Here is an 18,652-nt window from a genome sequence, read left to right as displayed (position 1 = left end):
TACTAACCATGTGACAGCCAGCACCGCAACGTTCAAGCCTGGTTAAGACCGGACACCGTAGACAGCTGGCCAGGCGCAGGGCCAGTGGACCACAGGGGTGGCAGCATGGCTCCGTGGGAACCTAAGGTGACGGCAGCTGCCAGCGGGGGTGAGGCGTGTATCTGAAGGGCACATGGCCTCCCTGCCCGTGCACCTCCAGGGCCCCTTGCTCCTGCCCCCACCAGGCTGGCAAGGGCAGGCTGTGGCGCTTGCCTGGGTGAGCTCTCAGCAGCACCCGCTCCAGGGCAGCAGCTTAGATTTTTGTGCACCGGGTGTCAGAAGCAGACCTGGCTAGTTGGGTGGAGGAGAGCCTGGGGGCACGGCCTGCCCTGCATGTGCCCTGGGTTCTCTTGATGGAAGTGCCCTGAACCCCCATCTACCCTCCAGTCTCCAGGGGTGGTTGGCAGCCACGTCAGCAGCCCACGGTGGCAGGGGGCAGGGGCTGCATCCACAGGGGTGAGGGCAGGGGGCCTGGGCCCAGCTCTACCCCGACTGGCTGAGCTCCCTGAGCTGGTCACTCCCAGTTGTCATCACCACCCCCACCTTCTGTGCTAACAAGAGCCCCCATCCACCCACCTGCAGGCTTCCCCCCCCAGCAGGTGACTCCCACCTCCAATCCCAGACCCCGAGGCCTCTTCAGGCTTTTCCCCCCCAGTGCCTGCCATCTCTAGCCTGTTAGCAGCCCCCCACTCTAGGGGCCTGTTGGCAAGAGGGGCTGAACAGCTAAGACCCCCACCCAGCTGCTCCTTGTGAGATCAAGGAACAGACACCGCGAGGCCTGAGGGGAGTTGGAGGGCAGCAAGTCCCCCAGGGGGCGTATCAGGGCGCTCAGCTCCCCGCCCCCGCCCTCCCCCCCCCCCCCCCCCCCCCGCCTGTCCCCTACCCAGCTCTCCAGGCAGGGGGAGGGGCCCGGGAGGCTGGTGCACCCAACTGAGACCCCAGCTGAGCCCGGGCCTCTGCGGAGACAGCCAGCGACAGGGCTGAGCCTGCATCAAATCTTTCTCGTTCCATTTTCTTTCTGATTTAATTTTCCAGAGATTAGGGCCCGTTCACCTTCGCCGCAGAGGAGCCTTGCGCGCGTCTGTTTTCAGTCTCGGGGTGGGCCGTTGGTGAGTCCGTAGGCTGGTTTTGAGGGCCCGTCTTCCCCATCCTCGCCCTCTAGAAGGTCCCTCCCACCTTCCAGGCCATCCTGGCCCTACCCCAAACCCCTTTCAGGCCCACCAAATCCCCAGCGCCTCTCTTGAGCTCCTTCCCCAAAAAGCTCACCTCCAAGTTGGGGGATAAATGCAGGGGACAAAGCTACGGGGGGCTTTGGCTCCCATCGCTCTGCCGGCGGCTTAGCCCCTCTGGCCCCACCTGTTGAGCGGGGAAGATGGCAATGGGCCTCCCTCAGAGGCTGCCAGGGGGCCGTGAGGGCAAGGGCGTGGAGCGCCCGCCCCGGAGGCCAGAACCCACGCTCGGCCAAGGGCTCCCTCCTCCCCTTTCTGTTCCTTCCCCTCCTTTCCTCTCCCTTCCCCACCTTTCTCCTTGCCCTGGGCAGGTTGGGTGCCCGCTTGGGTCCAAGTCCCACTGTTGCTGGATTTCCGGGACCTTGTAAAATGCCCCTCGGGCCTGCCTGGGCCCGTCCAGGTCACTGGTGCAGGCCTTTGGTCTCCTGGTGCCTGTGTCTCTCCCCGTGCCCCCCGCGAGCATCCAGGCTTCCCGCCCAAGGTCGCCTTCCCTCCGCGGGTCCTCTGGGCTCACCTCTCATTTACGTGAGCTTCCCTGCTCCGGGGACGCAGGAGGCCGGGCCGAACCCTGGGTCCCTGGGTGGCCTCGGCCCCACAAGCCCCGGGACTCCCCAGGCCGGGAGCACAGCCCACAGGCTTCTTCCCAAAAGGAACTGTTGGGACTGAGAGGGCTGGGCTGGGGGCAGCACTTTACAGAGGGGACGCAGGCAGGGAGGAGAGGCGGAGCGACAGGTCCCAGCTGGTGGACCTGGCAGGGCGCTGCCTTCAAGGGGAGGAGGCCCCGGTGGGCAGGGGCCGTGAGGAGAGGTTACGGGGCATGGGAGCTGGGCACTCTGCGCTGCCTCCTGGACTGCCGCTCAGGGCGCCAGCCAGCCCTGCTCACCTGGCTCCTCAGCGCCTCTGCCCCTGTGCCTCCTGCCAAGGCCCCGCTCCAGCCAGCCTGGCCCACCACCATCCTCCCGGCCCCTCGGAGACCAGGCCCTGCCTCTTTCTGCCCCATGGCGGCTGGCCTGGAGCTGCAGCCACCTGCTGGCCTGCCAGCCACGCCTCCTCATTCCAGCGCCCGTGCAGAGGGCGGGCATGCAGGCTGCGCTGCTGCGGGAGCTGTTGGGATTTTCCAATTAACTCTCTGGGCCAAGGACACCGGCGGGCGTGGAGTCCTGCTGTGGTTGTCAAGGCCCCGCACCCGGTGAGCACCAGCCTTGCCGCTGCTTCCGAGCTGGCCCTGGGGGCTGGGACTGGAGGCCGGGGCTCGAGGGGAGCCAGCCCCGCGTGGGCTTCGTGCTCTAGAGCTCCCTGGGCCCCTGCTGGGCCTGCACGTGGAAAGCTCCTTCCCAGACCCCATCGAGGGAGAGATGGCCTGTCTCTCGGGGCAGGGCCATCTGCTGGGCTGTGTCACTCAGATCTCCCAGGGATACGGGGCTCGGCTCGGGGTCCACCCCAGGGGAATGTGAGGAGGGCGTGAGGCACCCGGGGCCTGCTGCCCAAGAGACCTCAGGGGGCTTTTCTGGGATTGGGGGGCAGGCTTGGCTCTCAGCTCCACCAGAAACCTCTTCCACCCTCTTCCCCGCCCTCGCCCTAAGGAGGATTTGGGTAGGACAGGAAAGGGGGAGAGGACGCAGGGACTGCATGGGCCAATGGCTGGCCATGGGAATAGCACGGGCTGGGGCCCCAGGGGCCTGATTGACTGGGGCGGAAGATGCTGAAAGGCCCTGGACAGGTCCTTTGGAGGGACCCCAAATGCTGGCACAGGGCCAGCAGGAGGGGGCCATGGTGGGCCTTGGGTAGAAGTGGGACAGGAGGAAAGCATGGCCAGGCTCCGAGGGGTGGAGGAGTCAGACCTGGGCCCAGCTGGCCCCAGAGCTCTGCTTTTGAGCTTGGAGTCGGGCAGGTGCATTGGCCGAGAGTCTGACGGGCATGGGCCCGGCCCTCGGGGGGAGGCTCTGCCCCCCCGGCAGCATCCATGCATCTGAGCTCCCTGTTATCTCCTCCAGACTGACTGAGGCAGAGGACGGGGTAGCCAGGGTGGGACCTGCAGGTGGACAAACCCCAGGAGACCAAGGTCTGGGGCCTTTGTTCAGCCCTCAGGGTGCAGATCTAGGGTGGGGAGAGAGCCCGGTGGTCTCTGCGGCGTTCTTGCGGTCCTGAGCAATAGCAGTGACGGTAGTACAGGCTCCGCGCCGCCGGAGCCACGTGGTCCTCAGTCAGCCCGTGGTTCCTCATTTCCTAGATCCGGGGACTGAGGTTCAGAGATGGGGTCGCTCTTGGCAAGGTCCCCTCATCCAGGCCCTTGTCATCTATCAGGAGCCTGGGGTGTGGACCTGCCACCGAGAGACCCATGCCTTCTGCGGTCCCCAGACCCCAGCCCAGTCACCATGCCGGGCTGCGGGGGGCAGCCTGGACCCCAGGGGTAGGGACAGCCCGGTCTCCTCCAAGTTGTCAGAAGGCCCCCATAGTCCGGCCTTGGCTCCCAGGGCTGCTGCCACTACAGGCGACCCGGACGGCCCTGACCACGGCGGCCCCCGAGAACAACCTTGGCAGGGGAGCCTGAAATACAGGAACCTTGTCCCCTGCCCAGAGCAGCTGGGTAACTGTGCCCCCTGCCGGCGCCACGTGGGCCGGGGTGAGCTCTGCAGCAACTTCAGCCAGCATGGCTGTGCCCACGGCTGGAACACAGCAGGGGTGGCGTCCAGGGCCGGGGGTCTGGGAGAGATCGTTAGGGAAGGTGGAGACCTGGCTTTGCCACTCCCAGCCGTTTGGCCTTGATCTCTCCTGTCTCTGGGCCTCAGTTTCTCCAACAGGTGCTGGGATTTTGCTGCATTTTCCCAGCAGACCCCAGGCTCCACCTCTGTCTCCATCACTGTCTCCCACCTGGGGCCTCTGTCCTGAAGGAGGACCCAGGGGGCCAGGGAACACCTTGACCCGGTGCCCACTGACCTTGCCACAGACCTTGCCACTCGCCCCCTAATTACCCCTGCTCTGTGGGAAGGAACGACTTCCCCACAAATTATTTTGTTCTCAGAGAAGGACAAAAAGAAAAGGGAAGCCAGGAGAGATGGGGGCGCGGCAGGAGGAGGAGAAAATTGCCAGAGCTGAGCTTGGTGCGGTGCTTTAACCCTTGGGCTGCCGGGTGCTGAGAGGGTGGCAGGGCAGGGGCTCTGGAGGCGCCCGCCCCCCACCCTAGCCCTCTCTCAGATGTTGGAGGCTTTATCTCCCCGCCATCACGCTGTCGCTCTCTGACCTTATCTCTCCCTGTCAGTCTCACTTCTCCCACCCCCGGTCTCCCTGTCGCCTCTCTCTCTCCCTCTGCTGCCACACGGGCGGGTGGAGGCAGCTCAGCCGTGGCAGGCTGGCTGTGACCCTTGATGAAGGGTCTGCATAGGACACAAACCTCCCGGGGTCACCTGGATGAACACACGACCCCTCTCAGGCATGGAGACGCACGCAGGGGCAGTCAATGCTCACACACACACACACACACTGCACGTGCACGCACCCCGAGCCCCCGACCGTGAACAAAGACGCCCGCAGAAGCCAGCCCCTGAGATGCACACAGAAGTCCCCGTGCTGCGTCTGGGTACGTGGCCCACACCCCGCCCAGCACGCAGGTATGGGCACACGGTTGGGTGCGCATTGAACCATGACGCGCATTGAACCATGACGCGCACACATGTGCGTGCATCTGTGCTGTCAGCTTTACACCCCCACGTGCGCGTGTGCACAGGCCCACCCTGAGGAGAGGAGATGGGCAGGTTTGTGCCCCAACTGCCCCTTCTTCCCTGGTCCCCACCCCCCCCATTCTGTCTGAGGAGCCCCAGGGATGCCCCGGAGCTGCTGACAGTTCTGCAAATGCCCTGGGGCAGCGCCAGCAGGAAGGGGTCTGGATGCCTGAGCCGGTGGGGAGGGGTGGCTCCGTGTGGGTAACGCACTAGTGGGTGTGTCCATGTTACACACGTGTGGGAGGTGTCTTCGTGTTGGGATGTGGGGGTGTGACGGGTGCCTGTCGGTTCCATCTCTGCCCCACGCCTGTCTCCTGCCTCCTGCCCAGCCCCCCCTTCCCCTCAGGAGCTCACAGCTGCTTTGGATTAGAAATGAGGTGGGGGGAGCTGCTTATGGCCTCTCGAGGGGGGACCTTGAGGCCCAGAGAAAGCCGTGCAACCCCAGCCCGCTAACCACAACCGCTGCTGGCCACTGACCAGCTCAAACTGGGCGGCCATCTCGGATGTCAGCTGTGGAGCCCATGGCCTGCCCTTCCTCCGAGTCCGTAAGGACACTGGGCCCACCCCCAGACACCCTCCGTGCCCCTGAAAGTGGCCAGAGACAGGGTGAGGGGTAGCTGAGGTGAGCTGTGCAGACGGGCTGGGCGGGGGACCACCCAGTCTCACCCCCAGCCTCTGCTTCCTTCCAGATCTACAAGGACAACCGGAACCTGTTTGAGGTGCAGGAGAATGAGCCTCAGAAGTTGGTGGAGAAGGTGGCGGGAGACATTGAGAGCCTGCTGGACAGGAAGGTGCAGGCTCTGAAGGTAGGCATGTGCGCAGGCTGCGGGAGGGCCAGGCGGGGCGGCCCTGCACCCCGAGGGCGGTGCCCTGCTCGCCCGTGCTCTCCCGGCCCTCCTGGGCCGTCCGAATTGAGGCTGAGCTGTCGGCGGCAGGGAGGTGCCCATCTGGACCACGGGCAGCTGGGGCGGGAGCAGGCCATGTGAGGGCCGACCTGGGGTCACGGGGCCCTGGGATGGCACGAGGGTGGGCCCAGGCAAGCCTCACCCCTCCATCCTACCAGGCCCAAGGCCCTCCTGTTCCTCTGGGTCCCTCACCTCTCTGAGCGGTGCCCAGGGTGGGCACCCGGCACCAGCCAGAGCAGCCACCTGCTGAGGGTAGAGCTTCTGCCCAGAGGGCCAGGAGGGTGAACCTCAGGCACAGGTGGGGAGAGAGTGCCGGGGGGGCCCTGGGTGCCCCTGCTCTGTCTGCCCTTGACCTTAGATGGTTCTCTGCCTCCTCTGGGCCACAGACCCCGTCTATTCCAGAGAGGTTGTGCCTGTCCACTCCAAGGTGCTCCTGCTCCACGGTGCTGTGGTTCTGTGGGGCGGCAGGACCCCTGGAGCTCAGCCCACTGCAGGAGAGCAGTGGGGAGGGGCCCTGGAGCTGCAGAGTGCCCTGGAGGGGTCGTGCAGTGAATGAGCGAGAGGGCTCCAAGCTGCCCAAGAGCAGAGCCCCCACCGCAGCTGCCCAGGCTTTGGCAAAAACAGACAAGTCCAATACAAGAGGAATGGTGGGGGAACAGATGTGGTGCAAGAGGTTGAGCTCCTGCTTCTTGGTCCCAGGTTCGGTCCCCAGTGCTGCCTAAAAAAAAAAAAAAAAAAAAACAGGCAAACAAATGAAAAAACCAACTCGGGAGCAGAGGTGGCTCAGTGGTTGAGTGCCAGCTTCTACTCTACGAGGTCCGGGTTCAATCCCCGGCCCTCAGTTCCTCAAAAAAGATGAAAATAGGAATTTGGTGTACTGATATGTGCTATAGCGTCGATGAACTTGAAACATTATGCTGAGTGAAAGAATCTAGACACAAAAGGCCAAATTGTGTGGTTCCATTTTTATATGAAATGTCCAGAATAGGCAAATCCGTAGGGACAGCAAAGAACCTAGTAGCCTAGAGCTGCAGGGAGGGGAGAGAGAGCACCTGCCGATGAGTACAGGATTTCTTTTTGGGGTGATGAAGATATTCTAAAATTAGATTGTGGTGATGGTTGTACAACTCTGAACAGACTAAAACCCACTGGATTATATACTCTGAGTGGGTGAATTTTATGGTATGTGAATCCTATCTCAATAAAGCTGCTAAAGAAAAGATGAGTGAGTCCACACCAGCCATGTCCAGTCAGCATGGCCGTCCCAGCCTAGGCCCCCGCCACATCCAGGCCCCAGGAGAGAACCAGCACCCCTGTCCCCAGGAACCGGGCCCTACTGTCCCCCACGGGGTCCCCTGCCTGCCCTTTGTGACCAGGGTCGTAGCAGCCCAGAAGAAGTGGACCCTGAGGGCCTCCCAGCCAGCGAGGAACCAGAGCCGGCCCCAGCCCAGCCTCAGGGCCTCTGGGGAGATGACTGGGGGAAAGGAGCTGTCACAACAAAGAGGCAAAAGCCCGGCCTTCAGCCCCTCCTGGGGTCCCACGGCGCCCCCCAGTCATGGGAAATGTTCTGAGTGCAACTCACCCAGCACATCGCCCCCACTCCCTGCCTTCACTGTAACCCTTCCCTCTTGCGCTCTCTCTCTCCCTCTCCCACATTTCCAGACCCCTCGCTTGCACTCCACTGCCTTGCTCTGTCACCCCCTGCCCAGTTTCAAGGTGCTGGCCACCCAGGCCCGAACTCGTGTCGGGAGACTCTGACACCTTTGAGAAGGAGCTTCCTTCAGGCCTGCGGCCCCCCAGTCTTCAGGCAGCCACAGCTGCCCGGCCCCCCTCCACGGGCCAAGTCCAGCGCCCCGCCCTGGCTGGGATTCCTCGGCAACCTCAGGGCTGGAGTCGGTCCCCAGGCCCCTTGCCCCGTCCCTAGAGCAATGCTCGACCTTGGCAGCTGGAGGAAGGCAGCAGCGGCCTTGGCGTTCACGTCCCGACCTTCGCCTGCACCCCACGTGCAGACCCTGCCCCTTTTAGCTGTTGGTCACCCTGCCCCTTTTAGCTGTTGGTCTCCTTTTTGCTGCATTCACAGCCCAGCCCGTGGCCTGGCACCCAGTCAGCACTACATGCAAATTATTTTCACTGGAAAAATGGTGGGGGAAGGCGGCCCCTGGCTGAGCACTCCCTGCGCGCTGAGCCTGTCACGTGTCGTCCTGACAGTAACCTCGTGAGATGGATTCGGCTACCCTCCCTGCAGAGATGGGGGCCCACACTGAGACTCGAGGTGTCGTGCCTCAGGCCAGGATGGGCAATGGCAGAATTTGAACCCAGATCCCCCTGACCCTCAGCCGGGCCCTTCGGTGTGCAGGAAGCCCACCGCCCTCGCCCTCCCGGCCCTCTCCTGGCCGCAAGCTCCTGCTGCCGCAGCCCCTGGCCCCAGGCCTGCCTGCGTCCCAGGGGCAGGGGAGGCCCACCCTAACTGCCCGAGGCGAGCTGTGGTCTTAATTATGTTTTAAGTTGGCTTTTAAGCAGGTCATGACCCTTTTCTCCTTTCCCACATCTGTCTGCAGTCTGAGTGCGAGTGGAGGGCGGGGTGTTGGGGCTGGGCCCCGTCGGTGCCCGCTCCACTGTTCCTCCCTCCCTGGACCCCATCCAGTAATCCAATTTAAATCCCTTGCTCTGGTCTGGAATTTTAATTTCAGACTTGCCAAGATGTCGCCGAGCAGCACGGGCTCACCGGGATGGAAGTTCATTGTCTCGGCTAATCGGGGGCAATCAGATGCTTGCACGGGCCTGCGCTGGGTGGGTTACGGGGCCGAGAGGCAGGCAGGGGTGGCCGGGTCGCGGCCTGGTGCCCAGGCAGCCCGCGGGCCCGTCCGGGAAACACGCTGGGGCCTCGGCTGCAGAGGGAGGGGCCTGCCTTGGGACTCCCACCGCCAAGTGGGGGGGGGCACCTTGAGGCAGAGCCTGCCCTCTCGGTGGGAGTCCTAGGAGGGTGAGGAAGGGTCCCCGGTTCTCAGAGCACAGTGGGGCCTGAGGCGGACCCAAGTCAGGTCTCTCCTGCTGTCCTAGCTGGCGCCCGTCGCTCGGGGAGGTCATCCCTGCGTTGTCGTTCCTGCTCGCTGGAGGCCTGCCGGGCGCAGGCTCCGGGCCCCACGCCGCCATGGTCCTGCCCTCGGAGCTCTCAGTCCAGGGCGGTCCCAGGCCTTCGTCGCCCCCACTTGTGAAACAGAGACCCAGCACCAGCACCTCTGCTGTCCCCACCCCAGGGGCCTTCGTTTGCAAAGGCCACGGTGGGAATGGGGTCCCTGGAGGTGGTACCGCGTGCGGCCCATGCCTGGCACCTCTGCTGTGTGGCTCGGGAGAGACGGGGCAGGGGAGGCCCGCCCTGGGGGAGGGGAGGGGCCACCCCAGCTGGGGGGTCCCAGTCTCCTTTCCGGGACCAGGCAAAGGCTGAGGCTCGGTGGGCTTGGCCCGCGCAGCTTCTCGGGACGTCGGTGTGGCGGCAGGAAGCCTGCTCTCGGGAAGGCCCTTCCACCTCCAACCTCACACAAGCCGGGGCCAGCAGAGGGGCCGGCTGGGGCTTCAGCACCTGGCTCTGCCTTTCTACCGTGCCCGCGCCCCAGGCTCCCCCTCGGCTCCTTTCCCCATCCTGGGGCCAGGACCTCTCCAGCTGCTCCCCTTTGCACCCGCTGTCCTTTTGCCTGCACCCTTTTTTTTTTTTTAAAGACTTATTTATTTCTCTCCCCTTCCTGCCCCCCCCCCCCCCGCCCTCTGCTCTCGGTGTCCATTCGCTGTGTGTTCTTCTGTGTCTGCTCCTATTCTTGTCAGCGGCACCCAGGATCTGTGTCTCTTTTTGTTGCATCATCTTGCTGCGTCAGCTCTCCGTGTGTGCGGCGCCATTCCTGGGCAGGCTGAAATTTTTTCACACAGGGCGGCTCTCCTTACGGGGCGCACTCCTTGTGCGTGGGGCTCCCCTACGTGGGGGACACCCCTGCGTGGCGCAGCACTCCTTGCGCGCATCAGCACCGCGCATGGGCCAGCTCCACACGGGTCAGGAGGCCCTGGGTTTGAACCGTGGACCTCCCATGTGGTAGGCGGACGCTCTATCTGCTGAGCCAAATCCGCTTCCCTGGACACACTTTTTTAACCCCAGCTGTACACTGGAATCATCTGAGAAGCTGTTGAAATCGTGATGCCCCAACCCCATACAGATCGGCTTCTCCAGGGCTGGGGCTGGGCATCAAGATGTTTCAGTGCTCCAGGTGGTCTGTGGAGGCTCAGAGTTCAGGACCTGTCCCCTAAGATGGCAGAACTCATTCCTTCCCATGACCACTGGCCTCTGTCTGGGCCTGAACACTGGAGATCGCCAAGTCCTCACCACAAGCCCACGGGATGTTATTTTTCTTACCCCCATTTGACACTGAGGAAACTGAACCTCAGAGAGGTTAAGCCACTTGCCCCAGGTCTCACAGCAAAACCAGGTTCTGGAGCCAGGTGGTTGGACTGCAGCCCCCACAAACTCCCACACCACTGCCTCTCCTGTGCCACCCTCAGTGGCCACCTGGCACGTGCTGCCCATGGGGGGGTGCGGGGCTAAGGGAGGAGGGGAAGCGACGCTGGTCTCCCCACTTTCTTCCAGGGACCATGCAGACACTGAGCTCCCCCCGGACAAAGCTCAGCTGGCGGGAGCAGGGGGAGGTGCAGCTCTGGCCCTGGTTCTGGGGGCTCCAGCGGGCAGCTTTCCCATCAGTGACCTCTCTGGGGAGCAAGCATCATTTAGAGAGTAAAATTAAAAACGCTTCTGCACGCAGCCGCCCCGCTTCTGCTGCTAATGGCCACTTAACCCAATTAAGCTGACGCATCGCTGGCAGCGCGGCCGGTTCGCCCAGGCGATGGGCTCTGGGCTGGTGTTCAGGGGAGCAGGAGGGGCGAGCCAGGGAGGGGACAGGAGGGCAGGGGCTGTGAGGCCCAGCGCCCCCCTCTGTCAGCCGGTCTCAGGAGGGAGGACATTCTGCCCAGCTCCCACGTCCTCGCCGCTTCCCCTCTTAGGCTCCACCTAGCGCTGGCTGATTTCTCAGCGCTGGCACTCCTGGCATTTTGCGCTGAACGAGTCTCTGTCGTGGAGGCCGTCCTGTGCATTGTGGGATGCCCAGCAGCACTTGCCCTCCACCTTTAGCGCACACACCAGTTGTAACCATAAATGTCTCCAGATATTGCCCAAAGTCCCCTGGGGGCAAATGCCCACCGGTCTAATGGGAGAGGGAGATCCAGCCATGGTGACTAGAAGACCCGCAGGGAGGGGAATGTCGGGGTCCTCAAAGAGGTGTGGGGAGAACCCCTCATTCCAGGGGGTATGGGGAAGGCGGCCTGGATATTAGGGGAAAGTTGGGCGTTGAGGCAGCCCGAGGCCCGTTCAGAGCTGGGCGCACTGATCTCTTCACCGGTGGGGCTGGACAAGCAGGTCTGTCCTAGGCGGGGGCGTACGTGGAGGCCCCAGGTGGCACCTACAGCCAAGGCCTGGCCCAGGACAGGAGAAGAGGACAGGGCTGTGGCTCTGGGTCCTGACTCCAGACCAGGGACGCCGCAGAAGGGGCGGTACCGCTGGACAGACAGGCAGGGGATTCCGCGGCGTCGCCTGTCCCCACCCTCCGTCCTCCGAGCAATTAGAAGGTGTTTACACAGGGCTGGCAGCGCCCACTGCCTCCCTCCATTGCCAACATTAAGAGATCTTGACCCGTCCACTTTCCCGCTCTCCAAAGGAGGGCGGACACGTGGAGCCAATTAGGCGCGTGCGTGTGGCCGCCGTGGCCCTTTCTCCCTGATTGCGGCACACCCCGCTGATTATTCTCCCTTCACCCAGCAGCGTTGCTGCTTCCTGGCAAGGTGCCACCGCCACCCAGAGGAACCAGCCAGGGTCCCCAGGGATGGGGACAAGCAGAGAATTGGTGAATGGGCACTCATGCGGTAGCGCCCGCCAGCATGGAAATGAGGATGGGGCCTTGGGTGGGGACAAGCGCTCAGGAGAGATGGGGCCGCACGCAGGCTGGAGAAAGGCCTCTTAGGAACGGGGGCCAGGAAGGTCCCTTGGGGGAGTGGCCTGAACATGTGTGGAAGGGAAGGAGAGCTGCTGCCCGCACCCCCCAAGCCTGCGGCGCAAGCCTGGGGCACACACGCACTGCTCCTGGTAATGGGTGGGTGCGTGGGGTGGCCTCCTTGTCTGCTTCCCCTCCAGGGGGCTGAGCCTTCAGAGAAGGCCTCCAGGCTGTGCCGGGGGCAGGGAACTGGCCGCGCATGGCTGGGCCGTGGCTGCAGGGTCCTTGGGGGAAACATATCCCCTCCCCTGCACCCACCTGCCCGACTTAGTGGTGGTCAGGCTCAGGCCTGGCTCAGGCCTGCCGGGCCTCGGGAGAGCTCGGGGGGTTGAGTCTGGGGCCTTCTCCAAGGGGCAAGTGGCTGCAGGGCCCTCAGGAGGGGTCAGAAGAGCTGTGGTCACCCAGCACCCATTAGCCAGGAGAAGGGGCAGGGGCTGGGGCGTGACATCCCGGGGCCCACGGAGCCTGGTTTCGGCCTCCCGTGGGGCCGGCCTGAGAGGAAAGGGCTGCGTGCAGCCATGTGTGGGTCCGGAAGCTCAACACCCCACTTGCCCCGCCTGGTATTGCACACCCCCTGTGGGGACACCTTGGCCGGACACACCCAGTCAGGTCTCACCCCAGCAGGGCTTTGTGAGCTGCGCAGGCCTGGCGGCTGTACACTATGCCGGGGGCCTCCCAGCAGCTCCACTCGAACCCCCTTCCCTCGCTAGCTCGCTCAGCCGTTCGGCAAACAGGCAAGGCGCCCGCCTCCACCTGGCATGGGGCAGAGCGCCCATTGTACAGGTGAGGAAACAGAGGCTCAGAGACGAGACGCCAGCCCCAGCCACTGCCAGGCTGAGCAGGGTCGCCATCCCCCCGCTTGCTCTGGCCCCTGAGCCTGGGCGCCTGCCCCTCCTAGAGCCTTCAGAGGGGCGCCCCCGGGGAGACGGGGGGACGCCCAGGCCAGAGGAGGGGAAGGCGAGGCTACAGCCGCAGGGCAGAGCGCACAAGCAAGCACCCAGGGGCGGGACCTCGAGTGGGGGATGCTGGGAAGAGGGCAGCTGGGCTGGCTTAGAGGGCCCCCACGTACAGACCGTCACCCGTAGTTTCCTTTTTAACCCTCCTGCAGCCCCCCCACCACAGGAGCGGGGAGCAAGGGCATTGGAGGGGGGTGGCGGCGATCCAGCTGGATGAGCGTGCAAGCCGGGGCTCTAGGGAGCCGCGCTGGGCCCGTCTCCCCAGAGGCCGGCCCTGGAAGAGGATCCCTTCCTGCTCCTGCCCACCTCCCTGGGGGTCCCGGCAGGAAAGGGGCGGGCTGCAGCTGCTGCCAGGCAGCGTGCCGCAGGGACACAATGGCCCAATTTAGGATCCGAGGAGTGAGGACTTTAATTGAGTTTTAATAACATCTGGCCCTTTGTTCTGAAATCCTCGTGTGGGATTGTTGGGGAAGGGTGGGGTGCACCTGAGAAGGGTGACCCGGCCTTCAGGGAGACGGACAGCGGGTCATGGGGTACCCGCCGGCGGGAGGGGCTGGCCTAAGAAGACGGCCAGAGCAGGTGGCGTTGGAGCTGAGCCCTGGAGGGCGGTGGGGTCTGCGCAGGTGGAGAAAGGGAGGAGCGCAGGCAGGGTGGGCAGAGGGGGGAAGGGGTTCTGGGGGTGCCACCCCTCGAGGGGAGGGAACTGGGCAGGTGACAAAGGCAGAGCCAGGGCTGGGGCCTGGGGTGATGGCTGCACATCTGCAGGTGCAGTGCCTCTGCTGTGGCAGTGGGTCCTGCCAGGAGAGGTGACCGATGCTCAGGGGATGCAGGTGGGAAGGGCACGATGCCACAGAGCAACCCATGGTGGGGCCACAGAGGTGGCGAGATCCCCCTTAGACCCCGCGTGGACTCCTCAGCCCCCTGCCCCCTGCCCGCACCCGGAGGCTCAACCACCCCAGGTGCCGTGGTGACCCAGTGCCTCGGGTGTCCCATGCCCTTGTGGCTCCAGCCGCTGTTTACTGAGTACTGTCATACCAGGTGCAGGGTGGCGGCCCCAGACCTGCCAGGCCTCAAGGAGTGCCGGCCACTGGAGACCACAGGGAGGTGAGCCACGCCGCGGTGTGGAGCTGGGGCACTGAGTGTGGGCGGCCCTTGGCTGGATCCCGGGGAGACGGGGGCCTTTGCCAGGACCCAGCACACTCTCTGGGCCTCGATTACCCTACCTGTACAGAAGGAGCAACAAGAGTGGCCTCACAGGTCTGTCATCAGTTTCCTCCCCGGCCATGATGTCACCTTCAGGAAGGGGTGTTCCATGGGGTGGGCCCCATCCGCCAACCAGCTTGCGCTCCTGCAGCCCCTCCCAGGGTGCGGCTGCAGGACCTCCCCTCCCTGGGGACACGGGGGGCAGCTACGGCTGTACCAAGGGCCCTGTCCCCCACGCCCATCTCTGAGCCACGCTGGCCAGGCTGCTCAGTGCTTCCCGCCTCCTGGCACAGGTCCTGGGCGCCTGTTTGACAGGCTGGTCACGGTTCTCGGGCCCTTTGTCCCCGCCTCCCTGTGTTTGCCCACTCTGTGCCTTGGTGAGCGGGAGTCGCAGCATGTTTGCTGTGTCAACACCAGCTGGAACCCAGTTATGGAGAGAGCCGAGGGCGTGAGGCCCTGTCCACCAGCTGCCTGGGTGCCCGGGAGCCAGTCCCTTCCTGGGCAGGCGGGCAGACTGGTGGGCGAGTGGGCAGCCCCTCACCGATGCCCACCTGTTCACCCCACAGGACCACCAGTAATGACCTGGGTGGGTGTCCAGAACCAGCAGGGGCTGGCAGTCCGGGCAGGACAGGCCAGGAGGGAGAGCGCTCTCTCCGGGACATGGTGCAGGGGGCTTCCTGGCAGAGGTGGTACTCAGGCCTAATTTGACCACAGCCCCAGCCCTCTCCTCGTCGGCATTCCCGGTCATCAGAGCCAGCAGCAGCCAGGGGGAGGAGGCCCAAGTGTTAAGCAGTTAGATGGACAAATGGACAGGCGGATAGTGAGACAGGTCAGGGCAGGTGGCCGCAACTCCAGGAGAGGGCCCGAGAGGGGTGTGAACCCCGCAGGCTGGCGCCTCTCGTCCACTGCTGTACAGTCCTGGGCCAGGCATGGGGCAGCCACAGCCCCGGGGAGGGCAGGGACGGGCAGCTTCTGGCCGGTGGCTGGTGGCTGGCACTGAGGGGCGGGCGGGAGGATGGAGCCGCAGAGTGAGAGTGAGAACTGACTTCTGAGCCTAGACGAGAACCCGGGTCCCCTGCCTTCAGCCAGTGGTGTCCCAGCATGTAGGCACAGGTCAGCCGGCCACATGGCAGGGCCGGGTCTCCATATCCAGCTTACTGGCAGGATGAGACTCCCAGAAATGGGCCTTCTGGGGTGCCTCACCCAGGGGACAAAGGCCTCTGGACTGGAAGGGGTAGGCAAGGTCATGGCTACAGCACTGAGAGAGCCGCTGCATCACCTTAGCTGATGATTTCCTTTCTCTGAGCCTCAGTTTACCCACCTGTAAAATGGGACCAGAAGTGTCCACCTGTAGGGGTGACCATCTCACAGGCTTGCGCACACCCTATGGTTACCTCTGTTGCAAGGGGGGGCTGCAGGAAGTCATTTGGTGCCGCTTAGGGACTTAGTGGAAAAGCATCCCAGTTACAGAGGCAGGGGATTTTGGGGGAGAAGGCCGAAGCCCCGGGAATCAGCGGGCGTTGTCGGCAAGCGGCCTCGCCGGCCCCCGGCTTCCTGCCTTCCCTCCTCAGGTGTTTGCTGACCCCTCCCCTGATAGGGTGCAGCTGTGGGGAGCCCCCAGCCACAGGAGGCGGCCTGTCTGTGGGACCCGCCTGCGCTCCAGCGTCCCTGTGCAGGCGTGCACTCGGCACCTGGTGTAGATTCCTGCCCGGCCTCTGAGGGCCGTGGAGCTTCTCTGAGCTTCTCAGACCCTTGGCGCCAGGCGCTGGGGGGACCTCCGGGACGCTGCTGGGGGCTGGTCTTAGAATGATGGGCTTTGGGGCCCCAGACATCTTCCTGTGCCCCTGTAGTGTCCCGTGGGGTGGGAGGAGTGGGAGGGGCTTGTGCCCCACCCCGGCAGAGGGGGCATGCAGGGAGGGGCCTACACCAAACCCAGCACGTAAGTAATGGGCATTAGGCGGAGAAAGTGGACCCAGCTGTGTTCAGCCAACGGGCAGCGATGGCAGTCGAGTCCAGCTAATGCCACAGGCGCAGCTCCACTGTCGCGGGGCAGGGGCCACACATGTGCGGGGCTCTTGTGCCTATGCCCTGCCCCCCCACACACTCGGAGAGCCAAGCTTGCGAGGGTGGGAGTGGGGGGAGAGGGCGGGGGGAGCATGCGGGAGCACGAGCAGGAGTGTGTGCACGCAGGACGTGGGCGTGTGAGCGTGTATCCCTTGGGGGTGTCTGTGGACCCCCGTGCATTTCCTCTCGTGTGCACGGGCACACCTCCTCCCTCCCCTGCGTCCCACGGGGCCGGGACCCAGCTGTGACTGTGGCCTGAGCGAGGGGGCGGTGGCACCCGGCTGCACGGTCCCCTGGTGACGACACTGACCTTCCCCGGCCATCCCCGGGCCTACCTGGGCCTCCTTGTCAGGTATTCTTCTGCTAATCTCGCCGCCCTGCATGACTGCCGTGTAATTAGCTCATTTCGCCAAAGATTGCATCTGTCATCCTTTCCCCTGTGGTTTTTCCTTCTCTGAGGAAGATGTGGGAGAGGGTGGGGTGGAGGAAGGCTCCCGAGCAGGGGGCCACCTCCCAGGTCAGCCTGGCCCTGCCCCTGCACACAGCGTCCCCACTGCATTCACACACGCCCCCTCGACACGCACCCCGGGCCCAGGGCCCCCTGAGCAGATGGGCCCGACGGTGTCCAGGGCCCTCCCAGGGCCAGGAGGGAGGGTGCAGGCCTGACCAAGGCGCACCCACACACACCTGCTCACCCCCAAGGACTGCTCAGGCCCAAGCTGGGCTCAGACCAATGAGATACTAAGTGGCATTGCCCGCCCACAACCTGGCGCGTGGTGGGCATGAGCATGGCAGGCAGGCTGGGAGCGAGTGGGCAGGGCCGGGAGCAGGACCCCAGGGTCCTTAGTAGTCGTGGCCATGCGGGGCCCGTTGCCAGGCGTGCAGTGGCACTGGGTCAATGGGAATTTCGACAGGCCCCACTATTGCTCTGCCCCGAGCCCCCACCCCTGCCTACCCTCCCACCCCGATCAAGGGCAGGACAGTGGACAGGACCTATGGGAGTGTCCCTCAAAGGGTCACATGGGGCCTCGTCCCCCTCCCTGGGAATAGGAGCACCTGCCCAGGCACAGGGAGCAACGTGGCCCTTGAAGCTGCTCTAGGGTCAGAATTTGGTGCCCCCACCGTCCCACCGTTGCCACTGAGACCCTCCCCCACCCCCAGCCCCCATTCCCCAAACAGAAACCAGAAGCGAAGCCGCATCTGGACAGGGGGCGCTCATCTTACCCGCCGGCGCCTGCCGCAGTAGCCCGGGTGGCTGGAAGGGGGGGACTCCGCGGCTGGCGTGGCCCACTTTCCCGCTGCCCTCCCTCTGCCCCACTCCTCCCCGCCTTCTCTTGCTGCAGCTCCCTCGGGACCTGAATTCTCTTAAACTTTTAATTAGAAACCTTCTCTTTTCCGCCCCAAGGTTTGCGTCCCTGTGATTTTCCTCTTAGAAGGAGCGGACATGGAACGGGCGAGGAGCAGGGCTCCAGGCTGCCCGGGTCCTGGTCGCTGCTGGATCCAGGGGATGGAACTAGCTTCCGCGGGCCCCGCGTGCACCTCCCCGTCCCCCCCACCCCGCCCCTGCTCCGCACCTAATCGCTCAGGACTTCAGGGTGCACCCCTGCGGGACAGACCAGGATTTCACCGCATAGAGGGGGCGGTTAGCTCTGGCAGTTTCCAGGCCACCCCTGAGCCTGCTGGTCACAGGTCAGGGAAGTTGCAGCCAAGGGGCGGCCTCAGGGGCCTCTAGGTCGCTAACTGGGTCAGGGATGCTTTGCACGTGGAATTCACGCTTGGAGCCCAGGGACACGAGGGCAGGCCCCAGCTTCCGGGGTCGGGAGCCCCGGGATGCCGAGGACACAGGTCGCGACGTCAGGGAAGCTGAACAGCTTCTCTAATGATGGGGCTGCAGGGGGGCTGAGCGCGAGCCTTTACCTGACTCAGGATGGAGAGTCCGCGGCTTCAGCTTCCACCCAGGGCTGGGGCCCTGCCTGGCTGCAGGCTCTTCCTCGAGCCGAGGCCCTCGGATCAAGGCCCACGCCTGCGTCCCGGGCTCCTGGGCTCAGCCTCCCTCTCCATCGGCCCTCCCTGGCTCCTCCACACGTGCCCCTCACCTTCCCCACTACTCTACAGGCGGAGCACCTCCAGACCCAGCCTGGGGGGCCCCCCACAAACTCAGACTTCACCAGGCACATTCCCAGGCCCCACCCTGAGACGGCACCCACCCAGCCCACACACACACAGACCACATCCCTCCCAGCCCTGGGAAGCCGGCCCCCCAAGCCCCCAGAGGCTCAGCCACGAGGGAGGAACTGGGGCACCTGCAGCAGAGTCCATGCCGCCGAGGGCCCCCCATGCCGGCAAGGCCTGCCGCCCTCTCGTCCTCCCGCTGCACCTTCCGCAGCGGGCAGTGGACGCAGCCCGGCCCCAGCGGAAGGACAGTGATGAGGCAGCCCCGCAGGGCTGGGACAG

At 64.5% G+C, this 18,652-nt stretch overlaps 1 protein-coding gene across 1 annotated transcript in view; it reads left to right on the top strand.

The window, feature by feature from the left end:
* The window catches only part of CACNA2D2 (calcium voltage-gated channel auxiliary subunit alpha2delta 2), a 139,836-nt gene that overhangs the window by 72,979 nt on the left and 48,205 nt on the right, over positions 1-18,652 (top strand). The window contains 1 exon segment of the mRNA XM_058288358.2: positions 5,677-5,793. Within this exon segment, the coding sequence (XP_058144341.1) occupies positions 5,677-5,793 (117 nt within the window).

This window comes from Dasypus novemcinctus, chromosome 26 (assembly GCF_030445035.2).
Source record: "Dasypus novemcinctus isolate mDasNov1 chromosome 26, mDasNov1.1.hap2, whole genome shotgun sequence".
Classification (NCBI taxonomy): Eukaryota; Metazoa; Chordata; class Mammalia; order Cingulata; family Dasypodidae; genus Dasypus; species Dasypus novemcinctus.
This window is presented reverse-complemented; position numbering and strand designations above follow the sequence as displayed.